Source organism: Aotus nancymaae, unplaced genomic scaffold, assembly GCF_030222135.1.
Source record: "Aotus nancymaae isolate 86718 unplaced genomic scaffold, 86718_ANA_hifiasm-v0.15.2.pri h1tg000210l, whole genome shotgun sequence".
Lineage (NCBI taxonomy): Eukaryota > Metazoa > Chordata > Mammalia > Primates > Aotidae > Aotus > Aotus nancymaae.
This window is the reverse complement of record NW_026988625.1, coordinates 1643924-1670607: the sequence shown is the minus strand read 5'-3', so window position 1 is coordinate 1670607 and position 26684 is coordinate 1643924. Positions and strand designations below refer to the sequence as shown.

The following is a 26684-nucleotide window of genomic DNA, read 5'->3' as shown; positions in this document are numbered from 1 at the left end:
TGACTGTGTCAGTCAGGGTGTGCGGGAATTAGTTGGCACATTGCAGGAGGTAACATGAGAATGATTTAATCAATGACCATTTACAGAGGTGGGGGTGTACATGAGGCAGTGCAGCTCTCTAGCTCAGAAGTTGGTAACAGCTGGACACCACACCCACCCCCCCAAACACATCCTGGAGGCCTGAAGGGGCAGGGAAGGGAGCTGTGGAGAATGATAGTCCACCGTGGCCAGGTTCTCCTGTCCTGTGAAGCTTATCCCCAGTGAACCTGGCCTTCCTAATGTACCCCAGTGCCATCTGCCCTGATCACAGGCTGCACTTAGTAGACCACAGTCCAGAGAAGGGCCTTCCGGAGTATGCAAAGCTATAACTACAATGGCCACTGCAGCACCTTCGGTAAGAGCTAAAAGCTGGACACAAGCCGGATGGCCCACGGATGGGAAGGTCCATCCCCATGAAGGGAAACGGTGCTGCTACAGGAAGGAGGCTCCTCGTGTGCCAACGGGGAGAGGGCTCAGCACCAGTTCCGGAAGGCAGGCTGCCAGGCAGTGTGTACAGGAGGTCACTCTGGTGAAAACAACACATCAAGCCATCAACACCGGCTGTGCAGGCAAGGGCGCAGAGTCTGGAAGGAATCCTCCCAACTGTTAGCAGAGCTCACTTCAGGGGTGCAGCCAACTTCAGGGGGAGGGCTTCCACTTTGTATTTTACATGCTTTGTACTGTCTTTGTTCACACTAAACATACAACCCCTTTAGAAGTCATTTATATAAAGAAGTGCAAAAAATATGTTGAAGGGGGAACGAGCAGAAAAAGATGCCAGTGTTCTTCCCTAGGTGGCATTTGGCAATCGCTGAGTTGAACATTTATGGGAAGCTGTAGTGTGGCAGGCCCTAGGAGAACCTGATCAGAAGGCTGCCCGCAAGGTGCTTACCACCTACAGGAAGCAACAGCACAAGGTGGGTGGGATGATTGGGCACAGCCAGGCGACAGGAGCATGGGCGGTGGGGCTGGTTCATAGCCGTGAGGAGACCCCGTGGACAAGCCTACTGGGCAGAGAGGCTGGGGAAGGTTGGGTGTTTCTGCCTGCTCTGCGTGTGCAGGACGAGGTGGTGTTGGAGACCAAAACATGCTCGACTTGGCAGGGCCTCTGAAGGCCTCCAACGATGCATGGCTACCATTACAAAGGTCCTAAGAGACGTGCAGGCCAATGAGAGAGGGATGGAGAGGCAGCAGTGGGCACAGGCTCAGCATGAGGGCCAGAGTAGGGCAGTGCCACGCTCAGGGGCTGCAGAGTGAGTTACCCTGGGGCAGCTGTGCAGCCTTCCTCCAGTAGCACACAGGTAAATCCGCTGTCCAGGTGGGCCAGAAAGGCCTGGGTGGCTTGTTCTGCACATCCTGGCCCATTGACCAGGAGGGCAGGACCTAGGGATCTCAGAGATGACCCTTCTGCCACAACAGGTCTAAGAGACCTTTTGTCGATTGTCCTCCAGAGGCGCTGGTCTGCCCAGAAATCTTGAGCATGGGGCAGAAGGACAGTGAGGCCTGAAGCTCTGAGACCCAGAACCGTAAATCCTGCTGACAACAGGAAACTCTCAGACAGGATGGCAGATGGCCTCTCCCTCAGGTGCTGACTTTGACAAATCCAGGTTGCCTGGAACACTGTGATGAGAAGGACCCTGAGGATTCATCTGAGATCGCTGGGAAAGAGTGCCAGCCTTGACTGCTGATCTGGGCCATGGCCGAGGGGTATAGACCGGGGCAGGAGTTTGCAGTTCTGAGTCCTCTTGAGGCCAAAGGTGACTGTCTGATGATCCTGGAAGTGGACTGGCCTTTCGGGGATCACCACAGTGCCTGCACTGGCCTGGTGGTGTGGGGCTCCCAGGCAGCCAGTAGGGGCCTTTTCTAGATCCCTACCTGCAACAGAGAAGTGACTGTGCCCTGGGGCTGAGCGCGGTGGGTGGGTACAGGGACTGGAACCCAGGCCTACAGCTTGAGGGCAGGCACACCGCAGAGCTCGAGCTCCAGTCTCCGCTCCACAGTCACAGAAGTTCCCATCCATGTGCGTGCAGGGAGCGGAGGCCTTGATGCAGGCCCCAGCTAGCAGCAACCCAGGCCAGAGGGTCTTTTGCTCTCCTGGGTCTCAGGTGGACTCCCTTCCATTCCTGTAAGAGGGGAAAGTAATTTAGCATCAACCAAGAATCCTGTAGCTGACACTGGGCAGGGGATGCCAGCCCTGAGAGTCAGAGCTGTGAGAGGAAGCTCCTGGCCTGTTGTTCAATCCCTGAATGACCTGGCCTAGGACAAGACACTGAGGGGCATTCCAGGCACTGGGACAGAGTGGGCAGAGGTGCAGACTGGGAGAGCCGGGGCCAGGACACATCTGCAGAGCCTGGGATGCCCAGCCTGGGCCATGAGGTCCATGGGTTAGGAGAACAGGGAGGGCAAAGGAGGGTGTCTGACCTGGCAGGTGATCAGGGAGGCTACAGGCCTGAGGCTGCAGTGACACCCCGAGAGGAGAGTCAAAGGACAGCAGAGGGCTACAAGTTCAGAAAATGGCAGGATCTCGGGTGACAGGAGGATGGTGCATGTGGATTCTAGGCCTCCAGCCTGATCCCCAGCCCAACCCAGCCACACCTATACGCACGGATTAGGTCTCCGTCGCCGATCTGGAGCTGGGCACTGCTCCGCCTCTCCAGGTCCTGCAGCACGGACTGCTCGAATGCCAGGGCGGCTACGCGGCTGAAGAAGGCCTTCACGTTCTCACCTGTGGGCCCACAAGACAGCTGGGACTCATCAGTGTTTCTCCTTGCCCCTCAGTGCATCTGGGTATGAAAGCCAGGCCAGCCCACCCTCAGGCTGGCACGTGGCCCTTTCTAGAGCACCCTGACAGTAACAGTGACCACAGGAGGGCACAGCCCCACCCACTCACATGGGCAGCACAGTGCCAGGGGCAGGGTCCACCAGCCTGGCCTCCCACCCGGCTCCAGCCTCCCAACTCCCACCTGGCTCCTGCCACCCCACTCCCACCTGCTGCCTGCGCGGGCCCCTCCCACCCGCCGCCTGGTCAGGCCACTCCCTCAAACTTCTGAGCCTTTGCTTTCCAGCGTCTCCTCTTCCAATCTGTTGCTACTATGGCCCAGGTGTTGGGACACGTGGGGCTCAGGACAGATGTGTACCTGCCCTCCTGTCACTTTCCATACCTCACCAGTGGGGCTGTGAGGACTGAGTCGCTGTCAGCCCCCCAAATGGAGCCTTTATGCATCCTCCTCCAGGTAGAGGTGGCTGCCCATCAGGAAGCAGGCCAGTTTCCAGCCCCTTAACATGCACACTGCCCTTGTGCAGCTAGCAACCTGCACAACTGCACAGGGCAGTCCTGCTTGGCCCACATCGAGCTGTCGGTGAACTCACTGTTGCTCTCATAAAGGAGGGAGGATTCTCACAGAGCAGCTCTCACTTTTGGGAAGGAGCAGCGGAGGGCACTGTGGCGCAAACCTCAGTGCTCACCCAGTCTTCAACTAGGTATCTGCGGTCTCCTTTTACACAGGGCAAGGACTACTGGGCACAATTCCTAAGTCCCCAGAGCCTTGTGGGCCTACTGTGTGCCAGGCCATGTGCATGACTTCATTTCATCCTCCAACAACCTGTGTTTTCCATCTGTTCTTTGTGTCTTCGGATTTTCTGATTTCCTTAGTAAATACACAAGGCTTTTGCAATTTAAGACTTTTTTTTTCACACAAAAAAGGACATGGAAGGCATCACCTGCTTCCCAGACGGGAGATGGAGGCTCAAAGACACTAGGCATCTGGCTTGGGGCTGGGAGCCCAGTATGGCCGGGGTAGACCCGCTGGGTAGTGGGTTCAGTGAGAGCTGGGGTCTGTGAGCCACAGTGATACTGGGAAGGGGTGGGAGCCCCTGTCACTGGGCCCTTCTTTATGCCAAGTGATGTCACAAGCCTGGCATCTCAGGGCCGGGGGCAGGACAGTGCAATGGTTACAGGTGAGGGTGTGTTTGGATCCTGGCCCTGCCACCCAGTGGCCCTGGACGTGACTTCACAGGGGGGAAATGGAACCTGCCTCATGAGTGGTTATGGGCTTGCCTTGGAGAACAGGCCAGCATGGCATGACACAGGGTTGGGGTCGCCATTCCCCCATTGGTGGTGCAGTCCTCCCAGCCTCCTTCTAGAGATGAGGCAGCTCCTCATAGGCAGCGTAAGGTGCTGCCAGGCTCCAGCACAGCCGGGCTGTGATGCCAGTGTGTGCCAGAGCCACAGAAGGAACAGACGGCTGCATAGGGAAAAGCTGCGTGGCAGGCCCCATGAGACTGGCCCGAGAGCAGGGCTCTGCCCCATCATGGCGACAGCCCCGGCCCCACTCACCGGTCTTGGCTGACACCGACCAATACTCGGCCTGCATCTCCTTGGCCAGGTGCACAGCCTCAGCTTCCGCCTGCTGGCACGCGGCCCCTGACTAGGAGAAATAGCCCTCATTGACCCAGCATCCCAGGCTCGCCTTTAGGGAATCCCTGGGGGATAGGCAGCCGCCTGCTTCCCACTGTGCCACCTCCCTCCCTCCTCACGGCTCCTCCAATGAGGGCTGAAAGGGGAGGTATTTTCCCGAGGGCCACCCAGACCTCCAGGGCCACTCTGCTTACCAGTAGGTCCTTCTTGGTTCCCACGAGGAAGACGAAGCAAGAGCCTGCCTCGTTCTCCCTCAGGGCATCTTCCAGCCACTGCCTGGAATGCAAGGGAGAGAGGCTGAGAGACTCACCCATCCTCCCACCCCACACAGGGGGCAGAGGGCACACTTGGGACCTCCCCAGGGCTGGGGTGCTGGGCTGGGAGGGGCAAGGAGGGCGTCCTGGCCCACACTGGCTAAGCAGCATGCTGCACCTCCAGCCGAAAGGGCCTTGGTTCACCGGAAGTGGTGAGAATACTAGAGCCCTGGCTGGCGGTGGTGAAGACCCTCCTGGCCCTGCCTCTGGCCTCTCCTGGTGAGACCTTGGGTGAGCCCTGCATGTTTATCAACTAGAACCATCACCCCCCTCCCTCGAGGGGTTTGGAAGATGCTGGGTGTGAATGCCCCAGACCAAGGTAAGGCGAGAGGGCTTTGCTCCCGTAGCTGGCCGATTCCCAGCGAAGTAGGATGGCCTCCTGAATGGGTCACGTTGCCAATTCTCTCTTCTTAAGACTGCAAGTGTCAAATTCATATCCCCTCAAAGACTGGCTCTACAATTTTCAGGGTCAGAGTGAAGTGAACACGTGGGGCCCCTCTTTCAAAAAGTATGAGGACTTGTAAGATGGTAACAGCAGAGTATTACAGCAGGCTGTGGCCCTACTGAGCACGTGCCTGGGGGCGGCTGTGCTGGACTCGCACTCATGAGCTGGCTCCTCCAGAAGAAATGGGGGCAAATCTAGAGGGATAAAGGCAGCTGGAGAATAAGTGGCCCATGAAAAGCTGGTTCTGACAAGGGACCCGGTCACTCACACCCACCCTGGGGTCGGGGCCTGCTGGCTGGGGTTTGGGAGCACTTCCAGGTAGCTTCCGGAGCCCAGGGAGACTGCAGGGGCCACAGAGCCCAGACTTGCCTTGTGTGCTCCAGGGTCTGCACGTCAGTGAGGTCAAAGGCCGTGATGATCACTGGACACCCGGAAAAAGCCAACAGCCAATCAGTGCCAGGCGAGGCAAGCAAGGGGGCTCCCCAGGAAGTGCCTGAGGAACTGCCAGGGCAGCCCCCCCAGGCACTCAGCACCAGAACCTCCTACAATGAAGACTGAGGAGGAGACACCCCATGGCTCTCCCCCACCGGGACCCTCCAGCCTGCACCCGGCAGCCCAGCCTCAGGGTGGGATATAGGGAGGCAGGGCGAAGTGGGCGTGCCACGAGCACATGGGCTTTGGCATCAGACACCCTCTGCCACTTACGGCTAAGGGAGCTCAGGTGAGGTCCTTAACTGCTGAGAGCCTCAGTTTCCCCATCTGTAAAACAGTGAGGACGAGACCTCTAGCTCTCAGGGTTGCTGTGAGGATTAAACAAGAGCAGCTGTTTTAAAAAACTGTGTCCAGGGCCAGACACAGGGTCAACTTTCCACCAACAGCAGCTACGGCAGTGATGGTTAGCAACAACTCGCTTTAGGGAAATAATTCCGGGGATCCAGGTGGGCAGAAACTGGGAGATGCAGCCCCAGCCCTCAGCTCCTCTCATCTCTGGCCGCACCCTGGTCCTGTTGGGGTCCTGAGGAGAGCCCCATGTGGAGGACATTCCAGCAAATGCTCCCTACTGCCCCCCAGGGGTGTGACCAGGGCTGGACAGGGGCTTCCTCTGCACCGTGGCTGAAGGCTAGGGAACCGTGCCCCTCCTAAGGCAGATGGGAAGAGAAAGGAAGGGAGAAACTGAGGAAAGGGATGGCGGCAGCCAGGCTGCTGTGTGCAGAGGTGGGCCAGGTGCCTCAGACCTCTCATCCCCAGGGGAGAAGCATCCCCTCAAGAAGAGAGGCCCAAAGAGGTGAAGGGTGCAAGAGGCCATGCAGCCAGGGCAGAGCTGGAGCCTTAACCCATGGCTGATGGCTGCATGGTTTCTTTCCTATTTTTGCTTAAGTCTTTTTATTTTTTTGAGGCACAGTCTCACTCTGTTGCCCAGGCTGGAGTTCTGTGGTACGATCTTGGCTCACTGCAGCCTGTGCCTCCCGGGTTCAAGCACATCTCCTTCCTCAGCCTCCCAAGTAGCTGGGACTGCAGGTATGTGCCACCATGCCCAGCTTATTTTCTCTACTTTTCAGTAGAGACAGGGTTTCACCGTATTAGCCAGGATGGTCTCGAACTCCTGACCTCGTGATCTGCCCGCCTCGGCCTCCCAAAGTGCTGGGATTACAGGCGTGAGCCACCGTGCCCGGCCATAAAGTGCCTTATAATTTGAGTCTGATTTTGGATACTTTTGAGGTTCTCTCACATCTCCCACTGAAATCTGTTTCTGTCTTCTTCCTGGAGGGTGGGGTAGGAGCTTATGCTGCTGCCCCCTGCTGACCGTGAGCCCTGACCAGCACCACTGGGCTGCTGGTGGCCATAGAAGTGGTGGACACCCAGCCCTGCTGGCCCCCACCTGGGACCTGCCAGTTCTCCTGTGGTCCCTGGGTCACTCCTCCTCCCTGGCCCAGCCACCTCTGCTAAGATAGGACAAGCTTCCTCCCACCTCCGCCTGGCGTCCAATGCTGCCCTCTTCTCCGGGCCTCTGGAAAATCACTTTCATCTCTGAGCATCTTTATGCTTAAAGCCAGCACCCACTACCACGGGGTCCTTAAAGGGTGTGATCACCAAAGCCAGCCAGAGCCTGGGCATGAAGGCAGCTTCCCTGTTCCCAAGCTGTGGCCTGGGTGTTTTCTCAGTGGGTCTTGGAGGACAGAAAACTGGTGCCTGTGCAGAGAACCTGGGATTCCCACTGTGGAGCCTGGTGGGACCCCCCTGCTGCTTGCAGTTGAGGGCCTGATGTGGCATGTCGCTCACCCTGGGCGCCCCGGTAGTAGGCAGATGCAATGCACTTGAACTTCTCCTGTCCAGCTGTGTCCCAGCTGTGAGGTGGGTGAGAAAGAAAGGGAAACAGTGTCAGGTTACACAATCACAGTGTCTAAAGCCAACAGGCTGTGGGACCATGGGTGGGAGACCCTGAGGGCCTGTGCCAGCTGCATGGGCTTCAGGAAGTGCCTGTGGTGAGCCAGCCATCCCTACCCCCAGCTCCTTACGATCCCTTCCTAGGGTGCGCCCAGCGGACTTCTCCTGTCCCTAGTGGAGGGGGTGTGACATACATTGTTCTGCTGCTCGGATGGCTGGAGTTGCAGCTCACTCCCTTCTGACTGAGACATTAAAAAGAAACATGTGGTCCAAGACATGACTCGCTTTGAAGATGTAGCAGTCCACTTGTAGAGGCTCTGTGAATGGCACTGGGGCTCCAGGCTGGGCCTCAGCAGTGGCTCTGCCGCTTGCTTGGGTGATGGGTGTGACTGGGGCATTGCTTCACCTTCCACACTGCAGGTCCCAAAGTAGGGGTTGGGGATACCTAACAGGGGTAGCAACAGGTGGGTCTGAGCAGTTAGCTCCAGCTCTCTGGAGCACAGTAGTGAGAATAACTTAGAAGCTAAGCCCTGGCCGCATGGAAAAGAGTCCAGCGTATTAATGATGTCTGCCATGGGCACAGTCTAGAAGAAGGGAAAGAGCACCTACTGAGATCTCTGAGATCTACCCGCCCTGGTTTAGAACAAGGCAGGTAGTCAATATGCAGGGCTGAGTCTGAAAATCCTTCCTCAATCCATCGCTTTTTAAGGTCAACAGATCAAAACTGAACTTTTCTCAGTAAACTGCAAGTAGACGAGTCACAAACAAGACGTCGATGGCCTGAATTTTTTTCAAATCATCCAGCATGAGGCATGACACAGAAGGTTTGGCCTTCATTCTTTCATTAATTCATTCATACGTTCTTTCATTTCTGAGGAAGACTCTTGGGGAGGAGCTGGTGGTGGTGGCCTGGAGACGAGCCCATGGGGAGGCTGGCAAAGGCCTCAATGTAAGACAGTGAGAGGCTGAGCCAGGACAGCATCCCTGTTTTGTTCAGGGCCCTCTAATGAGATATGGCCTGTGGTCACACGGGGTGAGCCCAGCCCCCAGCCAGTTTTTCCCAGCTCCACCTGGGCCACCCCCACCAGCCCTTTGCTCCTCTCAGTCCTACAGCCCTGTGTTCTCCTAGCCTACTTTGCTCTGGACTGACCTGTACTTTCCCTTGGGCAAGATTTGCTATCCTCTGTCTCCAGACTCCCAGGGCCTGGCAAAGAAGACAAACAGAAGTGGGCTGGGTGTGGTGGCTCAAACCTGTAATCCCAGCACTTTCGGAGGCTGAGGTGGGTGGCTCACTTGAGGTCAGGAGTTCTAGACCAGCCTGGCCAACATAGTGAAACCCGATCTCTACTAAAAATACAAAAATTAGCTGAGCATGGTGGCGCGTGACTGTAGCCCCAGCTACTCGGGAGGCTGAGGCAGGAGAATTGCTTGAACCCGGGAGGCAGAGGGTGTAGTGAGCTGAGATCGTGCCACTGCACTCCAGCCTGGTGACAGAGCGAGACTCTGTCACAAAAATAAACAAATAAATACATAAATTAGCTGGAGATGTTGGCACACACCTATAGTCCTACTTGGGAGGCTGAAGCAGGAAAATTGCTTGAACCTCGGAAGGGGAAGTTGCAGTGAGTCAAGATCGTGCCACTGCACTCCAGCCTGGGCGAGAACAAGACTCTGTCTCAAAAAAAAAAAAAAAAAAAAGAGATAGAAAAAGGATAGAAGTGTAAGGAAAGTGAGGCAGAGAGGGAGTGAAGGCAGCAGTGTGAGGAGGAAGACTAGTGCCTCAGACCTGAGGAAGGAAGTGGGTGCTGCCGACTCCATCCCCGCCCTCCTTGCCCAAGCCTGGTACACAGGAACTGATTTGGCCCCATTTTACAGGTGGAAACAGAGGCTCAGAGCTCAGAGCGACCTGCTGGAGGCCCCCTGCTGGCCTGGTGAGTGGGATCCTAGGAGGCACAGGTCAGGGAGGGACTGGAGCCAGGGCCTCAGGAAGAAGAGTAGTGTAGGGAGCAGGGAGGTCGGGGCAGGTGGGCAGGTCAGAGCCAATGATGAGACAACTTTGGGACTGACAGAGCGTCTGGGGGCTCTGGGTGATGGGAAGCTTAGTGTCACACAACTCTCCCAGGCCCTGCTTGTCTAGACCAGCCCTCGTTGACATGGGCGCAGTGAAGGAGCTCCCCAAATCCTTTCTCAGGTGCCCCTAGGAAGCCTCCCGAGAGCCATGGGGGAACCAGTGACTTACATCTGGAGGCTGTAGGGAATCCCAGCGATCTCAAAGCGCTCAATTTCAAAGTCCACCCCAATGGTGGCCTTGTAATCTCGGTCAAAAACATTCTTGCAAAACCTGTGGGAGATGAAGAAGTCGTTACAGGTGTGTACTCACAGAAATGTGCCTGGAAGCTTCCCTTGCGACAGTGAAAGTCTTTAGGCAAATAAGGTCCACTTCCCAGCAGGAAGTGATGGTCCATGCAGGCCACAGACGACAGGGCAGCGAGCAAGGAGGGCATGGGAAGTGGAGGCTGCAGGAGCCCAGAAGGCAAACTGCAAGTTAGAAACTGAGCAGCCATTTGCAGGGAGGGCAGTGGAGGGGAGAGCCCATGGCCCCAGGGGGACAGTCTGACGAGCACTAGGCTCCTGGAATGCCATGCTGTCTGCCCAGCCCTGACATTTCCCCGATTTCTTGCACCCCCTCTCCTCTGGCTCCCAGCAGTTCCTGGAAGCCACATGATTTCCGCTATGTTGATATTATCTGGGCCACCTAGGCAAAGGTGTGACAACCTGGTGCTGGGGGAGGTGGCCGAAGGGGCAAGGGAAGCCTTGTACCTGTGGATGAGGCTGGTCTTCCCCACGTAGAGATCACCAACCACCACCACCTTGGAGAGTTTGAGCCTGTGGGAAATATGGCCGTGTTGCCATCGGGCATGGCTTCCAGGGTGTCTTTAGACACTTACAGATGCTTCTTCCCCTGAGCTCTCTGCTGGGGAGATATCCCTCACTCCTGGACACAGGATGGGCCACCTTGCTGAGATACTGTGGTCCCCCTCTCTAGTCCCCAGAGGGGAGATGGGAGAGCTGGGGTCTCTGCTGCCCCTAGAGCTGTACCCCTCACCATATTTGGCCAAAGTCCCCATCCTGAGAATTAGGAATAGGCATGACAAGAGGCTGAGTCACAGGTGGAGGGGGCAGAGGTAAGAGCCCAGGGTGTGGCTGTGGTAACCAACCAACAGCCGCCAGCATGTCTTTGCTGCCAGTGCAAACACAGGGTCCACGTGCAGGGAGACCCCGGCACAAGGGACAGGCAGCCCCCTCACCCTCCTATGCACTCCCTGGGGCTTTGTGCCTGTGTGGGCTCTGGCTCCTTGCAAGCAGGCACTCCCTGACCATGACACCACTGTGCCCTACTCACTTAGAGGTATCTGTAAGGGTCAGACAGGCCAAGGAGCACACCCTGAACAGAGCTCAGGCTCTATACATCTGGGCTGTGTCTTCAGGTGAATTGGCTCTGAGGTTCTTGGGCTCTCTGGGGGTCACTGCTCCCCAAGAGCAGCCACCACCCTCCCCTCTGTGTGTGTCCTACACTCTGTATAGAGGCATTTCTGGGACTGTTTATTATTTTTTAGAGACAGAGTCTCGCTGTGTTGTCCAGGCTGGTCTCAAACTCCCGGGCTGTAGTGATCCTCCCACCTCAGCCTCCTGAGTAACTGGGACTACAGGTGCCATTGTGCCCAGCTTCCTGGGACCGTTGACGACACTTTAAGAGCTGCGAAAGCAGCTCGTCCAAAGGAGCCAAATGGTCATAGCAACCAACCAACCTGGATATCTGACAGGCACTTCCTCTGCCGGTAGACAGCAAGAGGGCACTGTTGTGTCACCTGGTGACCTGGCTTCGTGTCATCTGGTGACTTGGGCTGCAGGTCACCTCACTAGGTCTGCAAGAGCAGGGATTGTGTCTACCCTGCTCCCAGAGGGCCCTCTCGTTCTGACTCTATTTCTCCCATGAATGAGTAAAGATATATATATACATATATATATATTTTTTTTTATATATATATATATATTTTTTGAGATGGAGTTTTGCTCTGTCACCCAGGCTGGAGTGCAATGTCACGATCTTGGCTCCCTGCAACCTCCACCTCCCGGGTTCAAGCGATTCTCCTGTCTCAGCCTCCCGAGTAGCTGGGATTACAGGTTTGCGCCACCATGCCTGGCTAATTTTGTATTTTTAGAAGAGACGGTGTTTCTCCATGTTGGTCATGCTGGTCTTGAACTCCTGACCTCAGGTGATCTGCCCACCTCAGCCTCGCAAAGTGCGGGGATTAGAGGCATGAGCCACTGCGCCCGGTGAGTAAAAGGTATTGACAAGGTCTTACAGCAGGTACCCTCTGATCCTGTTTCCCCACTTCCAGTGCTGCTGTCAGGGGTCAGGGAGATCATTTGTGTGAAGTACCTGATACAACACCAGCATTCCCCAACAGATGCCATTACCCTCATCCCACCACCATGGCCGCTTCGGCCATTCTGATCTGAGCTCTGCCTTACTCACTCTGTGCAGCTTGGGGACCTCTAGCTGTACTCTCTGGCAACCTCATCACACCTGTGAGACCCCTGTGAGCTCAGCCAACTTCCTGAGCAGACTATGAGCTCCCGAGGATAAGGGGCAAAAGCAGGCCCCTGTACATGTTTGTGGAAAGAAGGAATGACTATTTCACAATCCCTGTGCTGGTGGTGGCAGGTGCTGCCATGGCAGGAACAGGAAAGACACAGCCCTTACCCTCTTGGGGTAGTCTAGTGACAAATGCAGCCTGCAATTCTGTGAGATAAGTTCTTGGGGCGCAAGAGCACCCAGGAGGGGTACCCTCCCCAGCCCAGGCTTGGAGGCAAGGGTAGTGGGGGGTCAGAGAAGGCTCCCAGAGGACTTGACGCTTACACTGAGACCAGAAGGGGAAGGGGAAGCGAGGGGATTAGGAAAGACATTCCAGACAGAGGAAAAGGACCTGTGCTGAGACCTCAGGCCAAAAAATCACCCGCGTGACTTAGAAGATGGAAAGCTATTCCGTATGGCAGAGGTGTGTTAACTGAAGCCAGATGAAAACCCCAGCCATCTTCAGGCCTGTACAGGGCTGCACCAGCCTCGTCTGTGTGTGTTTCATTTGTTCTTTCTTACTTTTCTTTTCTTTTTTTTTTGAGACGGAGTTTTGCTCTTGTTACCCAGGCTGGAGTGCAATGGCGCGACCTCGGCTCACCGCAACCTCCGCCTCCTGGGTTCAGGCAATTCTCCTGCCTCAGCCTCCTGAGTAGCTGAGATTACAGGCACGTGCCACCATGCCCAGCTAATTTTTTGTGTTAGTAGAGATGGGGTTTCACCATGTTGACCAGGATGGTCTCGATCTCTTGACCTCGTGATCCACCCGCCTCCCAAGGAGCTGGGATTACAGGCGTGAGCCACCACGCCCGGCCCCATTTGTTCTTTCTTTCACATGTGCATTCATGCACTCATTCCTTTCTGCCACCTGCTCCCCCATCCCACGCCCTGCAGGCTCACCCGACAGTCCCCGTGTTCCTGCGTTGGCAGGCAGTGCTGACCTGCCCATGGAAGTGCTCCCTGAGCTGCAAACAGGCTTCTGGCGTGTACCACTGCAAAGAGACAGACAGACAGACACATCATCCTGCAAAGCTGCAGCTCCATCCCCATAGCCAAGCAGTGAGGCCTGAGGATCTTCCCAGCCTTCCCTCTCAGGCCTCACAGCTGTCAGCCTCATTAGCATTCCCTGACCCCTCAGTCATGCATATCCTCTATTTCTTCAGCCTTTAGGCTCTGGGGTCTTGTAAGTCCAGAGGGGGGAGCCCAGGCAGGGACTTGGAGATCTGGGTCTCACCTGGGGCGGCGGTCCCCTTGCTGCATGCATGTGACAGGCCTCTGCCTGCTCTGGGCCTCAACCCTCTCAGGGTGAAATGAGGGGTGAGCAGTGAGCAGAGGCTTTTGGTGCCAAGATCATCCAAGACCCAATTAGCCAGGTGCAGCAGTACATGCCTGTGGTCCAAGCTACTCAGGAGGCCGAGGTGGGAGGATCGCTTCAGCTCAAGAGTTGGAGGCTGCAGTGAGCTATGATCATGCTACTGCACTCCAGCTTGGGTGACAGAGTGAGACTCTGTCTCTAATCCATACCTTCTACGAATCTCTGATGACATTTTGTTTTAAAAACATGCATACATGTGCCTGAAAAATGTCCTAGAAGGCGCTTTTTGTCATTTGCATTTCTTGGAAGGCAGACCTGAGCAATGGCTTAAGAGCATGGGCCTCAGGGTCAGGAAAAACTGCACGTACCCCACCCACCCTCACCTGCTGTGTAATTAGAAAAAAATGAGATTAAACAAACTAAAGAGGACCATTATTTTTTGCCATTGGATTGGCCAGGCGAAATACAGAATGTGGCAAGGATGTGGGGAGGAGGACACTGTTGAGGCCGTTGGTGTGATCTGTGTATGGCAATGGTCCCACCCACCGGCCCCCATCCCTGCACAGCCACAGCCACCTGCTCTGTCCCTCTGGACACTGCTTGGATCCACAGCTTCCCTCCCCCAGCCCCAGTGTCTCGGGCGTGGATTTAGGCTCCACCCTCTCTGCTCCAGCTGTGATAGAGGCAGCAAGGATGGTGAAAGGAGATTAGCAAAGGGCCAGTTACAGAACTTTATTGAGCTCCAGTTTCCTCAAACGTTATTAAACAGGGATGCTCATAATAGCACCTTTTCATGTGGTTGTTGGAGGGGTAGCTGAACAACGCAGCGAACAGCTCAGCCTGATAGTCTGCTTTCCTGCAGGAGAGCTGCAGCTACCATGAACAAGCTGCCTGCTTCTTTCTGTCAACTTCCATGACAGCTTTAAGCTGGGGACTGGCCTGGACACAATGGTCATTAAGAATGACTGGAAGACTATGGTAATGAAGGCTGCAGAGTAGGAAGTGTAAGCTGATGTCAGAGACAGGGAAACTGAGGCACATGGAGTAGAGGGCAGGACTTGCCTGGCAAACAGTCTGAGGACCCTGCCCAACCTGACTGAATTTCTCAGGTATGGCCCTGGGGTGCAGAATGAACTTGGCCAGCCTTGAACGTGGCCTTGATCCCTGAACTACGGGCAGGAGGGGAGAATGTCACCTGTGACCAATTCCCCTGGCTGCCTCCCTGGGTTAGGGAGCTCCGGAGCCAGACCTGGTCAGGTCAAATCCCAGAGGTACCAGGTGCAGCTGTGTGATGTCAGGCAACCCTCCTTAACTCTCTGATCCTCACAGCTTCCTCTGACAATGGGGTTCCTCATCTCATGGTACCTGGACTGTTTTGTGCCAATCACACTTTCCTTCCTTTTGACTCATGAGACACCAGTCTCTGTCATCCCTAGTCACCACTGTCAAACTCTGCAGAGGAAACGATTACCTGAGCCTCTGTTGTGATGGAAAACCCATGGGGAATTGTCCACGGGTCTGAGACACAAAGACTTTCTCTATGGGTGTGCAAAGAATGGACTTAGGGAGAAAGGTAAAGAAGGGGAAGGAGGAACGGCCACACACTCCAAATACCCAGGATCTATAGTCATCTCCTCCTCACCAGCCTGGCCACAGAATCCAAGATGTGAAAGGCCATTCCATGGAGAGGATCTCTCCCTCCACACCTATCCTAAGCCACACAGAGGCAGCCACTGAGAGTAGCGGCTTATATATCTTTCTAGAAATATCTTCTGCATGTATAAACAAACATAGACATTTCTCCCTCACCTTGTTTTCACACACATGGGAATGTGCTGCACACTCTCTACTGCATGCTGCTCCATGCCCTGCTTTTTTTATTTTTTATTTTTTTGAGACAAAGTTTCACTCTTGTTGCCCAGGCTGGAGTGCCATGGCATGATCTTGGCTCACTGCAACCTCTGCCTCCCAGGTTCAAGCAATTCTCCTGTCTCAGCCTCTCGAGAAGCTGGGATTACAGGCACGCACCACCATACCTGGCTAAATTTTTGTATTTTTAGTAGAAACAGGGTTTCACCATGTTGGCCAGGCTGGTCGCAAACTCCTGACCTCAGGTGATCCGCTTGCCTCGGCCTCCCAAAGTGCTGGGATTAGAGGCATGAGCCACTGCACCCGGCCATGCCCTGCATTTTTACTTAACCTTTAATTTTGACTTTCACTGCATGTCAGTCCCTGAAGAGGTTGCCTCATTCTTGCTCACGTCTGTGCCAGGAAGTAGCATTACTTGTTTAACCAGTCTCCTCTTTGAGGATATTTATGTCGTATCTGACCTCCTATTCTTACAAACTGCTGCGGCGCCTATCCTTGTGCACAATGTAAACCCATGCCAGAACATCTACCAAGTAAGTTCCTAGAAATGGAATAGCAAGGCTAGTTGTGGTGGCTCACACCTATAATCCCGGTGCTTTTAGAGGCCTGGGTGGGAGGATTGCTTGAGGCCAGGGGTTCAAGACCCTGGGCAACATAGCAAGACTTCATCTCTTCAAAAAAGTTTAAAAATTAGCCATGCATGATAGCACAAGCCCGTGGTCCTAGCTACTCGGGAGGTTGAGGTGGGATGATTGCTTCAGCCCAGGAGTTTAAGGAGTGAGCTACGATTATACCACTGCACTCCAGCCTGGGTGACAGAGCAAGACCCTGTCTCTAAAAAAAAGAAAAAAGAAATGGAATGGCTGGACCTCAGAGGGCAGGGTCATCTGCCATTTGGTAAATATTGTCCACTGCTCCCTGTGGAGGTTGTACTTAATTTGTATTCCCTGCTGCAATTAATGTTGGATTTTAATACAGACAGAAGAGAGCTGAGAGTTTGCAGCAGAAAATAGAGACAGAATGGCAAGGGGAGAGAGCCCTGGATTTGGCGTCAGGGAACTGGAATGTTGTTTTGGTAACAACAATGGTAATGAGAACAACAGCAACTACGACTGTAAGGGAGCTCCCGCACACCATGAACCAGGCACCCAATACGAAAACAATTCCCTCCATGTAACAGTGGCTCTGAGACTGTGAGTACTTTGCCCACAGTCACACAGCTTAATGACAGAATCAGAATTAAGGACTCATATCAAGGACTGTCTGGCTGCAAAGTCCTAGCCCTTATAACCTCCAGGCCACACCGCTGCCCGGTGTCACCATTAACTTGCTGACCCGCCTTGGGCAGTCAATGGCCAGTCTCCCAACTTCTCAAGGTAAATCTGGCAGTGGACGGACCTCCTCAATTCACCTGCTTTACTTCTAGGCACGAGTGTAGAGTGGGGAGAGCCGATGTGGCTGCAGCGGCAGGAGAGCACTGCAGACATAATGTGTCTCTACCTTAGGGAAGCTGGTGATGACACGGTCGCGGCTCACGGGGGGCCCCAAAGGTGTCAGGGAGGACTTCATTCTTCCAGAGTCCTGTGGACCCAACCAGGAGAAAGAGAGTTAAGGAGCCGTGCAAATGCCTGGGGACTCACCCACGAGTTTCCACCTAACTTTTCATCGGATGCAGGCTGGGTGCAGTGGCTCATGCCTGTAATCCCAGCACTTTGGGAGGCCAAAGTGGGAGGATCACTTGGGCCCAGGAGTTTGAGACTAGCCTGGATAACAAAGTGAAATCTCCATCTCTTAAAAAAAAAAAAAAAAGGAGCATAGTGGCCTGCAGTCCCAGCTACTTGGGAGGAAGGTGAGAGGAACGCTTGAGCCTGGGAGGTCAAGGCTGCAGTGAACCATGAAGTTGCCTCTGCACTCCAGCCTGGGTGATAGAGTAAGACCTTGTCTCAAGAATAATAAATAAAATCAGATCCACGCCTTTTGCTCTGTCAGGAGTATGGAGCAGAGGCCATTTCTCTCAATCTGCATATAGCAGGCAGCATGGTATGGGGGAACCAGGCCTGCCCCACCCTGCCTGGGAGTCAGAAGACCTGGGTCCCCCCTTGACAGGTGTCTACCAAGGAGGAGTCCCCCCTCCGAGCTTACCTTACTGGGCTGTGAGGCATCGCACAGCTCAGGCAGTGGAAGTAGAGTGGGGAGGGGTCTCCTATCCCTAGTCTGCAAAGGATGAAGGCTCTAGGTGGGCCTGGGAGCCTTAAGTTTCAGCCAACTAGGCCTTTTCCCTGAAAGCCCTCACCTTACCAGGCCTCTCTGACTCCTCGAGCCTCCTCAACAGCCCTCTGTCTCCTTTTTCTGTCTGAGTCCCTCTCCCGGCTGGGGTGGCCTTGGCGGAGTCTGGCTATCCTCCCGCATCTGATCCGGCTCTTCTCCCTGACCAGCGTGGGCCTGGCCCAGAGTGTGCGCCCAGGAAATGAGGACGCTCCGGGGCCGCAGGCAGCTTTCAAGTCACAGGGGTGGGAAGTGGGCGCGGACGCGGTGCCCTCGTGGCCCTGGCCTCCTGGATGTGCCAGCACGGGGGTGGGTAGCCGGCAAGGCCGGACAGAGTGGGCGAGCGGACTCACGGATGGTGGCTGCGAAGGCTGGGGCTCTGCGCGGCCTGGTCCACCTGAACCAGCGGCGGCAATCACCATGGCAACGAGAGCCTTGCGGGGTCTGCGTTTGACTGGCAGCGGCGCGTCCAAGCATCCGGTTTGCGCCGGCGATCACCGTAGCAACGAGAGCCTGCCTGGAGTCTGGCAGCGGAGAGACTCCCGGACACCCTGGAGCGCTGGAGATCACCAAGACAACAAGGGCGGTGCTGGATAGGCGGGCGGTAGGCGGGGCCATGGAGGCCCAAGGACGAAACCTGGGCTGTGGGTGGAGCTGACCATGGAGAGATTGGCTTCGCTTCTGGCGATCACCTCGGCTGGGAGAGGTGGTGCAGTCATGGCGTAACTCCTGATGTAGTACTGATGTTTAATTGGAATCAAGCACCACTGATGTACGTACCTACCATCTACTGACCTTAGTCTGCGTAATTCTGAATCCATTGTTGTCTGAATATCATATGCCTGGCTTCTAGAGCTCACAGTACAAAATTAATTTCCTTAATAAAAAGCTGCCCTGAGTCAGTGATTTTCTCTGAGCTAGTTTAGGTTTGGAAAGTGAGCTGTTTTGGGCTAGATGGCCTCTCGAGGCCCTTATAAAACCGTGGAACCAGCTTTGGAGAAGTCTGGAGTTCAGCTTTGAGAACCTACTTAATTCAGCTCCTTAACTTTTCTGTATCACAATGTGGAATACGTGGTACATAGATTTAAGTCAGTCATCTTCAATCCAAAGCTAAGTGTGCTGGAAGCTGATGTTTGATGTCTTTTTTTTTTTTTTTTAAGAGATGGAGTCTTGCTATGTTGCCCAGGCTGGACTTGAACTCCAGGGCTCAAGGAATCCTCCCTCCTCAGCCTTCCCAGTCCTTGGGACTATAGGCAACGGCCTCCACACTTGTCTCTGTTTAATGTCATTTAGTGAGTTTCATTGCTACGGTTGAGGCTTAGGGGGTGAACTTAGGTGAGTTCCACCTTCCACACCTCAGTTTACTCAATTATAAAATGAACACAACTACCTACTTCAAGGGATCCACATGAGATTGTGAAAGTGCTTTTATATTGTAAAGCTTGACTCAAGTCCATTAACCATTCATTTGTCCTACACGTACTGAAAGCTTCCAGGTATATACCTAGCAATGGGGAGACATGGTGTCCACCCTCAGGGAAATTGGAGTCCGCTGGGAGAAGCAGAGAAGTAAATAGAGAATCAGGGGAAGGGAGTGTGCCAATGGATATAGGAGAAGGGAAGATTAAATTGTGGGATCAATTACTAATTTGGATTTGGGGATGTGGCACGAGATAGAGATCACCCTCAACCCTCCTTAGCTCTTTTGTTTTTGAGATGGAGTCTCGCTCTGTCGCTAAGGCTGGAGTACAGTGGTGCGATCTCGGCTTACTGTAATCTCCGCTTCCCAGCTCAAGCGATTCTCATGTCTCAGCCTCCTGAGTAGCTGGGACCACAGGTGCTCACCAACCACGCTTGGCTAATTTTTAAGTTTTTTTTTTTTTTTTTTTCTTTTAGCAGAGACGGCGTTTCACCATGTTGGCCAGGCTGGTTTTGAACTCCTGGACTCATGTGATCTGTTCACCTTGGCCTCCTGAAGTGTTGGGATTACAGGCGTGAGCCACCCCACCTAGCCTCAACCCTCCTTTAGCTCTTAAGTGGGCTCTTTGCCTGGATCTAGAAACCAAATTAACACCAGGAAGATTAGCAAGAGAAACGCATACAAATGTTACCAGTTTTACATGCGCATGGGGATCTTTACCAGAGTGAAGCATGCAAAGTACCCAGCACAGAGAAGGGCGTAAGTAAGTCACTTCCCTTCCCTTCTGTACCTTGAACAAAGCTGAGCTGCCCTTGGTCCCCACGGTAACTGTAAATTATTGTTCCCGCTTTGCAGCCTGCGGCAGCCTTGGACTGTTTGCGCCTGCGCGGTGGGCGCTGAGTACGTAGAAAGCGGCGCGGCAGACGCTGCCCGAGTCTCCTGGCAACGAAGTCGCGTGGCAACTGAATAAGGTGGCCGCGGGCGCGCGCTAGTGCAAGCAGAAACGGCTGCGGAAGCAGGTGAGGCGGCGGCGGTGGCTAGAGCCCCGGGGACTGGGGGGCCCAGTGACCCACCCAGTCCCATTCACAAGAGGCCCGTGTCCCCACACTCAAAATGACCCTGTTTCGTCTCCGGCTGGACGCTTCCAGCCCAGGCCCCTGTCTCCGGCGCCCACCGTTCCTGCGAGGGGAGCTCAACTCAAATATGGCCACGTTCCTCCCAGCCCGGCCCCCACCCCTACCGTTTGCATCTGGTGTCCCGCGTGAGCATCTGGCTTACCTTTTACCGGAGTAGATTCCTACAGGCCTGGGGCCTGTCTGTCCGTACGACTAATCATGAAAACAACCATGATAAAAACCACAGCCAATGTATCTGAAGCCCTGGTGTACCAGGCTCATGTGTATTAGTTAATATGACAACTGTGGGAGGGAGGGAAGGAGGTACTGTTATTATCTCCCCTTTGAAGCTGCAGAAAGACACACATAGAGGAAGTGGCTTGCCAAGGGTCACCCATGGCTTGAGTCTGGAGCCAGTTCTTAACTACTAACCCACACTACTTATAGTTGCTAAAACTGGGTGTGTGTGTGTGTGTGTGTGTGTGTGTTTAATAAAAATAAATCACCTTTTAACATTAATTCCTTTTCATGGATGTGTCAGAAACATCTGAATATGGGTCCCTAGCAGTGAATGGGCTAGACCCAGATTTGAACATTGGCTCCTAGTCTTACCAGTTTCATGGCCTCCAGTAAGCTCCTTGGCCAGAACCTCAGCTTCCTCATTTGTAAAATGTGGATAATACAAGCCCCCTTCTTATTGAGTTGGAACTACTTATTGCTGGCACAAGATAAGCACGAAACACAGTAATCATCTTGGGGTTTGCCTGTTGGGTTTGTTTTGTCCTTTGGTGCCTTTGACTGAAGATCCAGACGAAAGTATCAGTGGTTTCTTCAGTGAAGCACTATTGTGTGGGAGAGCTCTGGAGTTTGCAGTTTGGGCTGTTGCTTACCTTCCCTGGGACTTTGAGCACATCTCTTCATTGCTTTCAGCCTCAGTTTGCTCATCTGTAAAATGAAAGTAAAAATACCCATCTGCCTGCCCTCGGAGTCTGGAGGATCAAATGAGAAGTAGCTTTTAAATCATAATTGAAATCATAACAGCTTTTTGGGTTCTTTTAGTGAGTGGTTTCTGCAGAGCTTCGTTTGGAGAGGCCTCTATAGTTGGAGAAAGACGGCTCAATCAGGAAACTCGATGGAACTTCCCATTAACATCAATGCCGCCCAAGTTACCACTGCCTATGGCCATCGGGCAGTGCCTAAGCTGAATGAGGAGCTGCAGTCAGAGGACCTCCAGACGAGACAGAAAGCCCTCATGGCCCTGTGTGGCCTCATGCATGACCCCGAGTATATCTACAAGGCCATGAACATAGGTGAGCGTGACACAGCACAGGTGATTGTGACTGAGGTTCCAGCTATTGTTGATCAGTGTTGCTATTGTTTGAGCCTGACTCCAGGCCAGTTCCACCTCAGGTGCAGTGCCCAGGTTCTTTTTAAAAAATATTTATTTATAGGGGCAGGGTCTTGCCATCTCCCAGGCCATGGCAGAATCGTAGCTCACTGTAACCTTGAAATCTTGGGTTCAAGAGATCCTTCCTGAGTAACTAGGACTACAGGCATGTACCACCATGCCTGACTACCTAAAAAAAAATTTTTTTTAATGAACAAGATCTTGCTATGTTGCCCAGGCTGTTCTTGAACTCTTGGCCTCAATTGATCCTTTCAGGTCAGCCTCCAAAGTTTTGGGGTTATAGACATGAGCTACCACACCCAGCCTGGATTATCTTATTCCTCAGAGCAGCCACCTACAAAGGAGGGTCCATTCTCAACCAACAAATAAGAAAAGCACACTTCAGAGAAGGGTTGTGAGTCTAGGGTTGCCGAAAAAACAAATAAAGCTGTATTTTTATTTATTTTTTATTTTTTTGAGACAGAGTCTCTCTGTCGTCCAGGCTGGAGTGCAATGGCACAATCTCGGCTCACTGAAACCTTTGCCTCTTGGGTTCAAGCGATTCTCCTGCCTTAGCCTCTCGAGTAGCTGGGATTACAGGTGCCTGCCACCACGCCAGGCTAATTTTTGTATTTTTAGTAGAGATGGGGTTTCATCGTGTTGGTCAGGCTGGTCTCAAACTCCTGACCTCAAGTGATCCGCCCGCCGCAGCCTCCCAAAGTGCTGGGATTGCAGGTGTGAGCCACCGCACCCGGCCAAAGCTGCATTTTTATTTGCTAAATCTGGCATCCCTAGGTGTAACCCACTCAAGGTCATGTGACTAGTTTGAGACAGGTTTATAGTTTGACCCTACGTCTCTCTTGGGTTCAAATAAATGACAAAGGCCACTTTCTTATCCCCATGGCAGACTTTGTGAGAAGGCACTGGTAGGAAGTGTGCAGGGATAATCACTAGGAGGGTTGGATGGGACAGTCCCTGGGTATGAGCCTCTTCAGTGACTCTGAAATGCTGCATAACCTGCATGATTCCTCAGGTCCCCAAATCAGAGGAACCTCTGGTACATTCCTGCCCCTACTGGCCCACTTGTTGACTTCTGGGTTAGTTGGTTTCTGAGACTGGCAAACATTCAAGGGTCTGTTTGTTTGTTTGTTGTAGGCTGCATGGAGAACTTGAAAGCTTTGCTGAAGGATAGAAACAGCCTGGTGCGGATAAAGACCACCGAGGTGCTCTACATCACGGCGAGCCATAGCGTGGGCAGGTGGGACGCTGTTCTGGAAACCAGTGTGACACTTGCGAGCCGCACTTCTCTCCTGGGTAGTTCAGATCCTACCCATGCATCTAGGTGGATTCCCTTGAGCCACCTAGAGTGCTCTGGAGTTTTGTCCGCAGCACCAGTTTTTGGAGGGACTTCAATTTAGCCAGAGTGGGACTCTTTGTGGGGTGGTTTTGGTTGCCTCTGTGGGGATCTAATGGGCCCTCTGTTCAGACTGATTTTTATGTTTCGAGCTCTGAGCTTCTTCCTCCCTCCCTCCCTTCCTTCTTCCCTCCTTTCCTTCCTTCCTTCCTTCCTTTTCTTTCCTTCTTTCCTTTCTTTCTCTCTCTCTCTCCTCCTTTTTCTTACTTTGTTGTTACAAGACTGTCTCTTGCTGTGTTGCCCAGGCTGGAGTGCAGTTGCATGATCTCAGCTTACTGTAGCTTCTGCACCTTCAGGCTCAAGCAATTCTTGTGCCTTAGCCTACTGAGTAGCTGGGACTACAGGCATGTGCCATCATGCTTGGCTAATGTTTGTATTTTTAGTAGACACAGGGTTTCATCATGTTGGCCACTCTGGTTTTGAACTCCTGGGCTCAAATGATCTGCCTGCCTCGGCCTCCCAGAGTGCTGGGATTACAGGCATGAGTCACCGCACCCAGCCAAGCTTCCCACTTTCAAGGTGGGAAGAAAGTTCACATCCTACCTCTGCAACAATTTTGCCATTTCTTTTTCTTTCTTTCTTTCTTTTTTTTTTTTGAGATGGAGTTTCACTCTTGTTGCCCAGGCTGGAGTGCGATGGCGTGATCTCGGCTCACTGCAACCTCTGCCTCTTGGGTTCAAGTGATTCTCTTGCCTCAGCCTCCCAAGTAGCTGGGATTACAGGCATGCACCACCACACCTGGCTAATTTTTGTATTTTTAGTAGAGACAGAGTTTCTCCATGTTGGTCAGGCTGGTCTCAAACTGACCTCAGGTAATCTGCTCGCTTTGGCCCCCCAAAGTGCTGGGATTACGGGCTTGAGCCACCGCGCCCGGCCCAATTTTGCCATTTCTTAGCTTTTTACAGAGAGCCCAGTTCTTCAGCTTTGGCTCTCTGTAAAAAGCTTCAGGGGCCTGTGGCTTTGGCTCCTGTCCCTGTGAGGGTATTAAAACAACAGCCTTAAAGTGCATATCTGGTCTGGGCTGGTGGCCTCACTTCCTGTTCATGATGGCCAGGTTCTTGGTTTCTGGCACCTGGAAGTGTCCTTTTCCTGTATAAGCACAGATTCACATTTTAAAGTATTTCATATAGCATTTTACTTAGGTGCTGGGACAACAGGGTGGGGATGGTTGGAGGTGCTTGTTGGCTCACTCTCTTGTCCAGTGATCACTAGTTTTACTTTGTATTAGAAACAAAATCGCGGCCAGGCGCGGTGGCTCATGCCTGTAATCCCAGCACTTTGTGAGGTCAAGGTGGGTGGATCACAAGGTCAAGAGATCGAGACCAGCCTGGCCAACATGGTGAAACGCCGTCTCTACTAAAAATATAAAAATTAGCCAGGCATGGTGGCATGCGCCTGTGGTCCCAGCTACTTGGGAGGCTGAGGCGGAAGAATTGCTTGAACCCAGGAGGCGGAAGTTGCAGTGAGCCAGGATTGCGCCACGGCACCCCAGCCTGGTGACAGAGCAAGACTCCGTCTCAAAACAAACAAACAAACAAACAAACAAAACAGAAAATCGCAATGTTAACAGCTCTTTTTGAATTTGTCTGGCAGGTTTTCTTGTTTTCACTGGAAGCTTTCCCCACCAGCCTCCCACTAAAAAACAACAAACAACAAAAACAGAACCCCACATCACAAACACCCCCAAGCCCTGTCCCAGGTCTTCTGGATAAAGGGGGCCACTGCCCAGTGTGCACAGGCCTAGAAGGAAGAAAAGACAACGAGAGAGGCAAGGTGCTGACTGCCTTGGGGCTTGTGTGGTGTCAACAGGTACCCATTCAGAGAGGCTCCAGATCGTTTCAGGAGTGCCGGGACATCTCACAAAACCCAAAGTCACTCAGCCCTGCCAGTCCCCAAGCTCTCGTTGCCTTGGTGCAGTCCTGGCCCCGTGTGAACCGTGTGTGTGTGGATGTGGTGCCAAGGCTAGCACCCTAATTCACATGCTTTGTACCAAGAAGGGCAGGCCGGTACTGCGGACAGATCAGTGAAGTGGGGGCACAAATCCCGGCCTCTCAGGGGGCCCACTCTTTCCTGCTCTGTGACCTGGGCAACACTCCTGATCCCAGCCTCACTCTGCAGACCTCAGATGACCCAGACAAGGTGCTTTCAAAGGTCAGGGGCACACAGGAGGCAAGTTACCTTTCCTGCTGTTCTTTTTTCCCCAATTTTCTGGACCCAATATGGACATTAAGTAGTAACCCCCAGTGAGAGGGGACAGATGCTGAGAGAATAGGTCCTTGAAACCTGAGCAATTATTAGGTTAGTGCAAAAGTAATTGCGGTTTTGGGATTAAAAGTCACGGCAAAGACCGCAATGACTTTTGCATCAACCTACTTATAAAGAATAGTAGGAAGGCAGATTGGCTGGAGTGCCTAAGCCAAGGGTCCTGTCTTTGTCCACATTAGCAAGGCAGGAACGTGGTGAAGTGACCATCCCTGACAAGGACCTGATACGGCCTGGCCCGTGCACTCCTTCAGCGTTCTCAGAAATGTGGCCAACTTCTAAATTTCCCCTGAGGTCAGTGGTGATCTTATAACCAGTGCCAACAGCTTCCAGAGCCCCATAAGCTCTAGGTAGCGGCCCTGAACTTCCCAGGTAGGAGGCACACAGGCAAACACAACTGACTTTTTTTTTGTGTGTGTGTGAGACAGAGTCTCACTCTGTGTCCAGGCTGGAGTGCAGTGGCACTATCTGGGCTCACTGCAACCTCTCCCTCCTGGGTTCAAGCGATTCCCCGCCTCAGCCTCCTGAGTAGCTGGGAATACAGGTGTGTGCCACCACGCCTAGCTCATTTTTGTATTTTTAGTAGAGATGGGTTTCCCCTTGTTGGCCAGGATGGTCTCGATCCCCTGACCTTGTGATCTACCTGCCTCGGCCTCCCAAAGTGCTGGGATTACAGATGTGAACCACTATGCCTGGCCACAGCTGACTTTCAAAGCATAAGAAACGTGGAGTGGGTGATAGGCACTGACCAAGGAGGCCCCCACAGTCAGGGAAGACCCCTGCAGCTTGTGTGTCCCACAGTGACTTTCTTCTTTGAGAACAATTCAAAACACACTGTAAGTGAAATTGTGACCAGTGCTGCAGTAGCACAACTGGTTGGGCACTTCCTGTGGGCACTTGGCTAAGGGGCTCCCGCATGCATCTTATTAATTCCTGAACCCAGCCTGAGAGATGTGACCTCAGAAGGCCTCTTTCAGGTGCACTCAGGTCCAGCAGTCGGTTAATCAAAAAGAAATGATTACAAAACAAGGAACTGAAGAAATGATTCTCTTTAAATGGTTCATTTCAACCCAAAACGCAAAGGATAAGGCATTCGCCCATCCCCATGTGGGGCCCAGGCCTTTTCTTGGATATGAGACCACTGGTTGGTGTTTCTCATCATATTTTTTTGCTTAAACCATACTCATAACATCATCTGATTTGCAGCTTTGGTTTCTTTAAAGTAGAGCAAGAACTCAAAGACATTAGTGAAATAATCTGTATGCACAACCCTTCTGGAATCTTTTTAGTTTTAAAGAGACAAGATCCAGCTCTGTCATCCGTGCTGGAGTTTAGTGGCATGATTATAGTTCACTGCAGCCTCGAACTCTGAGGCTCAAACGATCCACTCACCTTAGC

At 53.2% G+C, this 26684-nt stretch overlaps 2 protein-coding genes and 1 pseudogene across 7 annotated transcripts in view; 2 read left to right on the top strand and 1 right to left on the bottom strand.

Annotated features, from left to right (window-relative positions):
• Positions 1-56: 56 nt before the first annotated feature.
• RAB36 (RAB36, member RAS oncogene family) lies at positions 57-18220 on the bottom strand. 6 transcript variants are annotated; one of them, XM_064371875.1, is made up of 12 exons: positions 17722-17836; positions 17566-17637; positions 16924-17004; positions 13140-13231; positions 10421-10486; positions 9840-9941; positions 7496-7560; positions 5581-5636; positions 4651-4728; positions 4376-4466; positions 2645-2764; positions 57-2162 (listed from the first exon to the last, which is right to left on the bottom strand). In XM_064371875.1, the coding sequence occupies exons 3-12, from the start codon at positions 16990-16992 to the stop codon at positions 2098-2100; spliced, it is 804 nt and encodes a 267-aa protein (XP_064227945.1). In that variant the 5' UTR covers positions 16993-17004; positions 17566-17637; positions 17722-17836; the 3' UTR covers positions 57-2097. The 6 variants fall into 6 exon arrangements, with proteins under 6 accessions (XP_064227945.1, XP_064227947.1, XP_064227942.1 ...); XM_064371877.1 differs by lacking the exons at positions 17566-17637; positions 17722-17836 and adding an exon at positions 18042-18220; XM_064371872.1 differs by lacking the exons at positions 17566-17637; positions 17722-17836 and adding an exon at positions 18042-18189 and having other exon boundaries at positions 2635-2764.
• Positions 18221-19967: 1747 nt separating this feature from the next.
• Positions 19968-26684, top strand: part of RSPH14 (radial spoke head 14 homolog) — an 80076-nt gene continuing 73359 nt past the window's right edge. The window contains exons 1-3 of the mRNA XM_021666328.2: positions 19968-20127; positions 21283-21533; positions 22766-22868. Coding sequence (XP_021522003.2) covers positions 21356-21533; positions 22766-22868 — 281 coding nt within the window. The 5' untranslated portion in view covers positions 19968-20127; positions 21283-21355. The remainder of the gene's footprint in view (positions 20128-21282; positions 21534-22765; positions 22869-26684) is intronic.
• Positions 24583-24648, top strand: LOC135273051 (U7 small nuclear RNA; annotated as a pseudogene).